The sequence below is a fragment of the Silene latifolia genome, chromosome 2 (assembly GCF_048544455.1).
Source record: "Silene latifolia isolate original U9 population chromosome 2, ASM4854445v1, whole genome shotgun sequence".
In the NCBI taxonomy this organism is placed as follows: domain Eukaryota; kingdom Viridiplantae; phylum Streptophyta; class Magnoliopsida; order Caryophyllales; family Caryophyllaceae; genus Silene; species Silene latifolia.
The window spans coordinates 896,307-907,072 of record NC_133527.1 but is presented as its reverse complement, the minus strand read 5'-3'; the positions used below and the strand labels follow the sequence as shown (position 1 = coordinate 907,072).

The following is a 10,766-nucleotide window of genomic DNA, read 5'->3' as shown; positions in this document are numbered from 1 at the left end:
TAACATATTGTGATCATGTATACTAGGAAGTAAATAGGAGCCTATTATCTCATGTAATCATATATATACCCCATCCTTGTACATTGCTAATCATCAATCAATAACATTACATTATAGTCTTTACAATTCTAAAGTGTATTATATTATGGAAACTCTACCCTAATTATATTTGTATATATACGTCCTTATAATGATATTAATCTAGTACTTGAAATAAATGGAGATCCTAACAGTGATGAGAGCAGGCAGGCAAATTAATCTGGATCAAGAACAGGAAGGCTGGAACTGAACTTTTGTTATGTAATAATTTGACTAATTGATCGGGACGGGGGAGTACAATTTAGGATAGGTTTTGTTATGTAAATCTTTATTTATTAGGGAGTAGGTTAACCTATACCTTTGTAATTGTGTAAAATACATGTTTAGGCCATCAATATAATTTAAGCTTTCAAGCTCAATAACTCTTTCACAAACCAAAGAAAAAGCCAAAGCCAAAGCCAAGAGAATGTAATATTCGCTAGTTCAATCAATTGAAAGAAAGTCAAAGCCAGTATCGAGAAATCATGATTTTCTTCTTATTATATTTAATTTAATAGGAGTATTATTCATAATACAAATTTGTCTTAAAATCTGCACATTTTTTAAAGACACACTCAGAAACATAATCAATCGAAAGGGTGCTAGATTTCATGAACGCTACTATTTTAAACTTGCTCAGCTCCATTACGTGAGAAACCATAGCAATCATTGTGACAGTCTGTTTTGACGACAGGAATGCATTTAAGGAGTGTATCCAAGGGCATGCTAGCAGCTCCGATGAGTATGCTGAGTGACCATAGCTGCCAGTTTAAGGGTACAGTGCTTGCAAAAGTTCCCAGAAACTCTACAATGATTGCTTGTAACGTTACTGTCACAACTAGTATGCCTATGAACATCCAGTTGCCAAACATTCCACGAAACACATTTATTTTGTCAGTATCACGACAGTTGATTTCGTTGAACACCTGTCATGGAAAAGACATCTTATAATGCAACAAATCACAGGTACGTATAGGGCCGGGGGTCTATGAAACAGAAAGGCAAGAGCGAGAGAGGGAGAGAGATACACATACCTGGCAGAATACAAAAGAGTTGAATGCAAAAGTATTTAGAACAGCATCTGAATTATCCGAGTCATTGAGTTTAAGTAGTCTCTTTCCATCAAAAATTACAACAGCAAGGACACTGAACTGGTACGCACTTTGACCCACAATGTTTCTCCACATAGCCTTGCTAATAAGGCTTGCATCTCGTCCATGAGGCGGTCTTTTCATTACGGCATCCGTTGGTGGTTCTGTAGCCAAGGCCAAGGCAGCAAATGTATCTTGGATCAAGTTGATCCATAACCACTGCACAATCTTAAGTGGAGGTATTCCTGGAAATCTCATTATTGTTATAAAACAAAAAATTATCCAACGTGTATGGTAGGTAATATTGTATAATTCCATAAACAAAATTAACTTGTTTCACTAACCAGCAATACATGCAGAGACAAGGTTGATCATAAGTGCTACAATGTTAATTGTTAGCTGAAACTGCACAAACCGTTGGATGTTTACATATACTGCTCGTCCCCATTTAGCAATGCTTACAATGGTTGCGAAATTGTCGTCCAAAATTATGACATCCGCGTTTTCCTTTGCTACCTGTATATGTCAGAGTATTGTGAGAGATAACTTCTGCTTTTTATGTCACAACTTAGGACAATTCAAAATGCATGGCACATTAATGAGAGAGATGGGCAGACCTCTGTCCCTGCAATGCCCATAGCAAGTCCTATATCAGACTCATGCAGAGCTGGTGCATCGTTGGTCCCATCACCTGTCACAGCAACCACCTCCCCAAGCTTTCTAAGATTACTTACCAGAGTATGCTTGTCTGATGGTAGAGATCTAGCCATTACCTACCGTGAAAAACACTCAATGTTCTAAAGAAACTCATCAACTTACAAAAACAACATCCCTTCTTATCAAATAGAAGTCAAAAACATTTTATTAAATGTGGAAAAATAACCTGTATTCTTGGTAACATCTCTTTCATCTCCTCAAGAGTTTTGTTACGAAGTTCTGAGCCCTCGATTGCGAGACCGCCTTCTGTTAATATGCCACACTCTTTTGCAATGGCCTTGGCTGTGTTAATGTTGTCACCTGTGACCATTCTCACAGTAATTCCAGCAGCTAAACATGTTTCTACAGCATCCTTGACCTCTGGGCGAACTGGATCCTTCATTCCTACAACTGCAATTAAAGTGTATTCTTCTTGAGGAATGGTTGTTATATCCCAATCATCATCCATATCTCTGAAAGCCAGGCAAATAGTCCTCAAGGTTTTGGAGGCAAAACCATCTATAACACATGCTACTTTCTCCCTTTGTTCTTCAGACAAGTCAACAGAATACCCATTGCAGTCAAGTATTCTGCTGCACATGCCTAAGACTATTTCAGGCGCGCCATTGCAGAAGGCTCTGAAACCGCCTCCTGGTAAACCCACAATAACTGACATCCTCTTTCTGACAGAATTGAAAGGCTCCACATTTTCTACCTTGAACTTTTGGTGTATATCTTCAAAATCGCCTCCTAGAAGCAGTCCAACTTTAACTAGTGCTGAAGCTGTAGGCTTGCCTATGATGGAATCATTTCCATCACGATCCCTTGCCACCTCGGCACCTGTATTCAGCAAAGTAGCTTGCAAAAGGGTACTCAAGACACACTCAGATATTATTCCTGATTTAAGATCATTTGCTTTCATTTCCTTGTTTAGGCCAGATACCCAAATCTTATCAACCACCATGTGATTTGTGGTCAGTGTGCCAGTCTTATCTGTGCAGATGCAGGTTGCTGATCCCATTGTTTCACAAGCAGAAAGTTGCCTCACAAGTGTCTTAGCCTTCATAAGTTTCTTCATTGCAAAAGCAAGGCTTAGCATGACCGCCAATGGAAGTCCTTCAGGAACTGCAATAACAACTACAATAACCGCTGTAGCAAAATAGTTTAGGAGCTTCATTGCATCCTTAGAAGACCATTGTCTTAACTCATGGTGAATCCCTTTATCCACCAGAAATCTAGTCACAAACGCGAAAAATGTTAACCCAGCAAATCCCAACCCTAGTTTTCCCATAAGTTTAGCTATCCCATTGAGTTTCACCTGTAATGGTGTCTCATCGTCTCCTTCTTGGCTCACGGTTTCCATCAGATTGCCCCATTCAGTCCTCATTCCAACAGCAGTCACGAGCATCTTAGCCGAACCATCTTGTACCTTGGTTCCGGATAGAAGAAACGGGTTCCCATTATCTACATAAACAGGTTCACTCTCACCAGATAAACTAGACTCATCCAGTAGTAAGTTGTAGCCGGAGATGAATATTCCATCTGCTGGGACTATATCTCCAATAGACAGATGGATAATGTCCCCAACAACTAAATCAGAAATGAGTATTTTGTTCCTACATCCATCTCTGGTCACCTGCACATAAATCTTCTTCTTCTCTCTATCAAGATCCCTAAATTGTAATGATTGGTTAAAGTTACTTACAGCGGAGACCATGACTACCAAGAAGATACAGAGCAGTATCCCAATCCCATCATACACGCCTTTTGTCCACCCTTGCGTAGCAACTCCAATTCCTAATGAAACCACAGCAGAAATCATTAGGATTATCAATGTCAAGTCCTGAAGTGCTTCCCAAACAAACGTCCAAAACCCTTTTAATGGCTTCTCAGTGTATATATTGAATCCGTAAACCTTTTGTCTAAGAGGTGCATCACTCGAAAGGATCCCATCTTCAAGTGATGAAGATATTTTGGTTGCAATTCCTTCCATACCTCTATGGGTAATAAGGCCATTAGTGTCACGCCCTCGAACAATGGAGGCAATGACATCTGCTTCAATCTCAAAGTTGGACTCTACAATCTCTTCGGGAAGCTTATCATCATTTCCCTGTTAAATAATCCGGATGATCATTCATTCTCTATATAAGAAAACAAGCATAGTAAAAATAGAATAATACTCAGTAAAATGGTGTGGAAAAAACAGCATTACCTGCAAAGTCATGATTCTTTTCTTAAGGTAGACTTAGGCTAAGACATTTTTGCTAAGGAAATCCTTATCTAACATTCTAATATGTGTGGCCTTAACTACTCTTAAAGATAGATAGGTGCAGTAATATATGAATGTTATTGTAGTGTAGTATATATAAAACTTGTAACAAGGCTCTGATCATAAAAGCTAGCATTACATGTATGTGTTGGGATGACTCATTTCCGCACTGATTATATCCTTTTCAACATTTTGGAGCTTACTAATCAAGTTATAATTTAAGACATTGTAGTTGTTAGTAAGGTGTCATCACTCCCAACAACTTTGGTTTTGCTAAGCTAGTGCTCAAATCCCATTAGTAAGCTGCCATCACTCCAACAAACTATATATATATATATATATATATATATTCCTTATATCTTTATCACAGCATACAAGCTTGTTGTATATTACAAGTGAAAGTTAGATGGAAGCCACATTATTGTTAACTGAAGAACGTAGTAATAGTAGGTAAAAAATGAAGAGTAACTTGGTTAAAGTGGGTTTAATATATACTCTTATGATATAAAGTAAAAGTTTGAGTAGCATACCAGAGTTGGAAAGTGAAGAGGTGTCCCCATGAGAATACTTAATGCAATGAAGATGTTGTATTAGGCCGAAAAATGGATGAGTATGGATTGGTAACTGACAATTTATAAGTAGGGAGTAGTATATATACTATGGAGGAGAATACTACTTACTAGATAGATAAATAAGCAAGCAGGCTCATAATCTTAGAGACATACATACAGACTGATTATATATAGAGGCGATTCAAAGAACTCAACTAAAAGGGGAAAGGATGAACGCGATTTTCGTGTACAACAACCTTAACCGCACAAGCCTGGGCTGGGCCCCGATGAGTTATTAAAATTGCTCCACTGCACCTGATTATATATAGAGTAATGTGTTATACTGTTTTTGGTAACAATTTGAAATCAATGAAAATGCAAGGAAGGTTCCCTACTCATTTTTTGTATATAAAAAGCAAGTTGCAGTATGCGTCTAATAAGCTAATAAAGCCAATGTTATGTTACTGAATACTGACTTGACCATACAACTCACATACATACATACATACTGTATAACTGTAGTATTGTGTGTTTGTATTGTTTTGCTATTATTCCACTTGCTCTCATCTCTAAACCAAGAAACCAATTTTGAAGAATTCATCACTCAGATGAGTATGTGTGCTTTTTTCATGTAAACAAGCTTTGTTTATTACTTTTAAATGTAAATTTGTAATGGAACATTCAAGATAAAGATAAGATCCTGATTTCGCGATAAAAATACAATATTGCAGCAGGTTTGGTTTGGGTTAACAGAATCATTTAAACTACTACAGCAAATTTGATTGATCCAGTTAACTAAGTGTGGGATCATGCTGCTTTACGGTGATTATGATATTAATCTAGTACTTGAAATAAATGGAGGTCCTAACAGTGATTCATTCATTTTGATACCAAACCCGTTTACCTAAAGAAAAACCGACCCACTTACTTAAGCTTTTATTCGAAAGGAAACCCGTTTTCATTATTTCCGTGTTTTCATCTTCCTCCTCCTCCTCCTTCTCCTCCAGTATTCATTACTTATTATTATTATTTGGTGCTGCAACTTAAGAAGCCCTACCTAGCTACCTAGTGAGTGTTGCTGTGTTAGTATGGCGGCTGCAATGGCGTCTCATCTGATTTCTACTCGCTCTCCATTTCTTCCTCTTTCCCTTCTTAAGGTTCGTTCTTCTATTTCTCCTTTTTCATTTTTCTTAATCCCCCGTTTTCCTTCTTCTTTTTCCACCTTTCATAATGCTAATGCTAATTTCAATCATCAATCATCCCCTATTCAATCTTATAATAATCATAATCAAAACCCTAATTTCAATCACCAAACCTCCCCTCCTCCTTTTAATCAAAACCCTAATTTCAATCATCAAACCTCCCCTCCTTTTAATCAAACCTATCAACATAATAATAATAATAATAGTAATAATAATAATAATAATAATAATAATAATAATAATAATAGAACCCCAAATCAATGGAATAATAATAATAATAATCAGAATCCAAACCAAAATGTCAACTTGATGAGTTTGGCCATGGAAGGGAAAGTTAAGGAGATTATCGAGCTGATGGAGAAAGGAGCAAAGCCCGATAATGGCGACCTTTTTTATGTGCTCTTTGATCAGTGCGGCGTTGTTAAGCTGCTTGACAATGCTAAAAAGGTCCATGATTTCTATCTTCGATCAACTTTTAGAGGTGACCTTATCTTGAACAATAAGGTGCTTGAAATGTACTCCAGCTGTGGTAGCATGGTCGATGCACGCCGTGTCTTTGATCATATGCCCCTACGCAATCTAGATTCTTGGCATTTGATGATAACAGGCTATGCCACTAACTCCCTTGGGGACGAGGGTTTGCAGCTGTTTGAGCAAATGAAGGACCTCGACCTGCAGCCCACAGCCGACACCTTCCGTGCCATCTTGGTTGCCTGTGCTGGTGCCGAAGCCATTGAGGAAGGCTTTATTTATTTGGAAAAGATGAGGACCGACCATGGGATTGAGCCCACCCTTGATCATTATTTAGCCTTACTTGATGTTCTTGGAGCGTCTGGACATCTTTTTGAAGCCAAGGAGTATGTTGAAAAGTTGCCATTCCAGCCAACAGTCGCCGTCTGGGAAGCCTTGAAAAATTATGCTAGGATTCACGGGGATATTGACCTTGAGGATCATCTAGATGACCTCATAGCTCATCTCGATCCCTCCAAGGCTAATGCTACCAAAATCCCAGCTCCTCCACCAAAGAAGCGCATGGCGGTGAATATGATGGAAGGAAGGAACAGACTTCCTGAGTTTAAGAATCCGACTCTGTACAAAGATGATGAGAAATACAAAGCTGCTATGAAGGAACAAAGTTATGTGCCAGACACTAGATATGTTCTTCACGACATTGATCAAGAGGCTAAGGAGCAAGCTCTACTTTACCACAGTGAGAGGTTAGCTATCGCTTATGGCTTGATCAATACTCCACCAAGGACTCCTCTTCGGATCATTAAGAACCTTAGAATCTGTGGTGACTGTCACAACGCTATCAAGATTATGTCTAGGATTGTTGGGCGTGAGTTAATTGTTAGGGACAACAAGCGGTTTCATCATTTTAAGGAAGGCAAGTGCTCCTGTGGGGATTACTGGTGAAATTTGTCACTTGCCGCCAATACTTTCTTTTCAGCAGCAAGGTGTTACTTATGAAATTCTAGCCGCGGACAGAGAATTTGCATTGTGGCACTAGTGCATTCAAAAGTTTTAATGACGGGACACTACTAGTATAGTAGTATGTGTTAGAGCCTGTACTCTTAGACATTAGCAAATGCATATTGCCTTGAAAAGATGCTTAGATTTCCTCTTGCTTTTTTAATATATAGAAGCTTTCTTTACTCTCAATTGCTTGACAGACCTGGGAAAATGTCTTTGTTCATGTTCTTTTTGTATGAGCTCTGTTAAAGGACTGCGTTACATTGTATGCATAGGACGAATTTACATACTCCTCATCATGCTCGTGACCTTTTGGGGTGCTAAGTTACTCAAAATCATTGACCATGGTATCTTGGGTCCTAATCGTCATGCTGGTCAGTTTTGGCGTGCTAAGTTGCCAACTTACCCGAAATCGTTTACTATGGTGTTCTGGATCCTAATCGTCATCACTTCAATATTGTGGTTTTACTCTATGTTTATGTTTAACTCGGATAATACCACAGCCCAATTGTTTGTGAAGAGTCACGGGCAAGAGCACCTAAGAGGGGAAGGGGTGAATTAGGTGTCTATTTAAAATTTAAGCTAATGAAAGCTTCTTTTAAAACTCCTAAACACTTTAAACAATCCTTAGATGAAAGGAGAAGTCGATACTTAGAACTAGAGAGTTAGAAGTAATCAACAACGATTCAAACAAGCGAAGTTACGATGTACTCAACGATTGATTCGTAGATAAAAACGTGAGTAGAGTGTGCGGCGGAAATAAAACGAAATAGACACGACTAACGATGTTTTTAAAAGCTGGTTCGGTCACTACTCCACGACCTACGTCCGGCGCTATTTTATTAAACGTCTCGTAAGTAAACTCATACAAACTAAGATCACCCCGAATAATAAAACAACTCCCCAACCTACTCCGGTTCCTAATGCTTAAAAGAATAAAAGTTACTCCACTTCCAAGACTTTTGCTTTGGTCTACTCCGCCGAAAGACTCCGTGCTTAAAGCTACTCCGCAATAAGGCTTTTGCTTTGGGCTACTCCGCTGAAAGACTTCATGCTCAAAAGCTACTCCGCTTCGAAGACTTCATGCTTAAGGATAACTCTATCCTAAGACTTGTTTGGTTCTACCCGTTTGTTCCAAGACTCCACTTATCTCAATGTTGTTCACTTAATTGAACGGAGGAGATAAAGTTTAAGTACAAAACACGGGATCCTTGAACACGACTAAACGCTAGGTGCAATACAATAACTCAATAAAAGATTCAAAAGATAAATAAACAAACTTGCAAAATTGAGTCAAAGATTTGAAATGAAAAACGGTTTTGCAAAGTCAATTTACTCGATTGAAAGCTTAAGTCTTTTTCAATTTTAAACTCGTTATTGCACACTTGTAAAAATGAATTAAGCAAGTTATTTATAATGTCCAAGTAGTATACTTTACACATTAAAATATCTTACACTCAAAGCACAAGTGAATAAAATAATGTAAGTAGTTTGCTTGGGCAACATGCACAAGTCAACCGAATTCTTCACCAAGCAACCGAGTATTCTTCCTCAAGAAATCGGTGCCTAAGAATGCAAGAAATCAGAGTGTGCACACACACAAAAATAGGTTGGGTTTTTTTAACAAGAAACGAGTATAAATGGTTGTGTTTATGGGAACCATAAACATTTTCATAAATGTAAAATTAAAAGCAAACAACCCATTTATATAAAGTGTCTTATTGTGCAAGCAAACTCCTTAGCAAGACATTGAAAACTTTATTTTCTTCAAAAGACTTCAAAACATTTCCAGAAATCATTTGTGATACTTGAAAGCATTTTAACAAAGATTCAAATAATTTCGAAATATTTCTTTCAAAGATAGCCTTAATTAACAGTTGACTGAACTGTTATTTTTGCACTTAAACATAAATTCGAGTTAAGGATCTCCTTATAACACATGACTTTAGCACTAATGACAATCTTCATCTTTAATCTTCATGATGACATTCTTGATAACCTTGAATTGACAATTGGAGTTTCATGCTACATGGTTAAACTTAAAAAGCAAGCAATTAAATAACAATGAGATTAATTTATCTTAAGGCATCATCAACAATAACTATCAAATTGGGTCTCTTCAGTTTGCTAGTGAGTATTAAAGACCCATTTTTTCACTCTAGGGAAGTTAACACATGTAAATTAAACATACTCAGTGTTCCAATCTATCATTCCTAGCGATACCAAAATGCAAATTCTATCATGCTCAACACATGTAAATGAGAAAGAAGGCAACAAAAGGGATTAAACCTAAAACAGATCCCCAATTACCAACCTATTTGTTATTTATTACTAATTTCTACGTCAACTGACATCAAAACTCAACATAATCAAGCACGAGACACAACCATCTACTGATGCTTGGGGCGCTTGGGCATGCTGCCACTCGGAATACCACGAGATTTACCGAACGATCTCGCCTTCATATTCCTTTTACCACGAGAAGCGTAAAAGGAATATGAAGGCGAGTTCGTTCGGTAAATCTCGTGGTATTCTGAGCGACACTTCATTGGATCACATAAAGAGGCCATGCGAATTTTGAGAAGCAATAGAGGACATTTGAGGGTGCCGGTATGAGATAAATCAAACTCGAGTGAAAAATAGATACTCGTTAAAAATGGATTAAGACTTGTTATTTGGGGCTGAAATCGAATAGATCAGAGTAATCTGGACACGTGGTAGAAAAACCAAGAGAAATAACTTGGCCCGTTACGACCTTCCGAACCGCTCACATTCAAGCGTTTAAACACGTTTTTTGGATTTCAAGATCCCGGAACAAAAGTATCTGTAAATCACACAAACAGTTCCTCGGGTCAATACTTGTTATTTGGGGTTGATCGAAGAGCGTAATCATGAAGCGACCCCAGATATGTGGTAGAAAAACCGAGAGAAAAAAAATATATAACATGGAACGACCTCCCGAATGGCTCAAATTTAAGTATAACACACGAGTTTCGAAAATTCAAAGCTCCGAAACAAAAATGTTTGTAAATAACATGAACGGTTCCACGACCCATGGGTCAGAAAAAGCGGCCACAATAGTTTTAAAGAGCAATATTGGACATTTGAGAGTGTCGGTATATGATAAATTAGTCTAGGACAAAAAAACGGTACTCCTTAAAAATAGATTAATACTTGTTATTTAAGCTAAAATCGAATACGGTAACTCATGAAGCAACCCCGGACTTTGGTAGAAAAAGAAACATGACCTTGTGTGATCTCCCAAACGGCTTAAATTGAAATGTATAATACATGGTTTTTGGAAATTCAGGCTCCCGGACTAAAAATGTCATAAATCACACAGATTGTTCCTCGTTAGATTAAGCAACCTTACAAATTTTCAGAAGTAACATGGGACATTTCAGAG

The 10,766-nt window shown here is 37.8% G+C and overlaps 2 protein-coding genes across 3 annotated transcripts; one reads left to right on the top strand and one right to left on the bottom strand.

Moving 5' to 3' along the window:
- Window positions 1-551: 551 nt before the first annotated feature.
- LOC141641969 (calcium-transporting ATPase 4, plasma membrane-type-like) lies at window positions 552-4,849 on the bottom strand. Of its 2 annotated transcripts, none has more exons than XM_074450616.1 (6): window positions 4,665-4,849; window positions 2,053-3,975; window positions 1,787-1,942; window positions 1,514-1,685; window positions 1,113-1,414; window positions 552-1,004 (listed from the first exon to the last, which is right to left on the bottom strand). In XM_074450616.1, the coding sequence occupies exons 1-6, from the start codon at window positions 4,692-4,694 to the stop codon at window positions 705-707; spliced, it is 2,883 nt and encodes a 960-aa protein (XP_074306717.1). In that variant the 5' UTR covers window positions 4,695-4,849; the 3' UTR covers window positions 552-704. The 2 variants fall into 2 exon arrangements, with proteins under 2 accessions (XP_074306717.1, XP_074306718.1); XM_074450617.1 differs by lacking the exon at window positions 4,665-4,849 and adding an exon at window positions 4,078-4,368.
- A 796-nt stretch (window positions 4,850-5,645) lies between these two features.
- LOC141641970 (pentatricopeptide repeat-containing protein At2g15690, mitochondrial-like) lies at window positions 5,646-7,549 on the top strand. The gene has a single exon (XM_074450618.1). The coding sequence runs from the start codon at window positions 5,774-5,776 to the stop codon at window positions 7,301-7,303; it is 1,530 nt and encodes a 509-aa protein (XP_074306719.1). The 5' UTR covers window positions 5,646-5,773; the 3' UTR covers window positions 7,304-7,549.
- The last annotated feature ends 3,217 nt before the right edge of the window (window positions 7,550-10,766 follow it).

Excerpts from the sequence above, each read along its gene's own strand:
- LOC141641969 (XM_074450616.1), bottom strand. The coding sequence starts at position 4,694 with ATGGGGACACCTCTTCACTTTCCAACTCTG. Across the intron at positions 3,976-4,664 it reads CTCTTCACTTTCCAACTCTG|GGAAATGATGATAAGCTTCC; the intron begins GTATGCTACTCA and ends ATTATTTAACAG. Across the intron at positions 1,415-1,513 it reads TGTCTCTGCATGTATTGCTG|GAATACCTCCACTTAAGATT; the intron begins GTTAGTGAAACA and ends TGAGATTTCCAG.
- LOC141641970 (XM_074450618.1), top strand. The coding sequence starts at position 5,774 with ATGGCGGCTGCAATGGCGTCTCATCTGATTTCTACTCGCTCTCCATTT.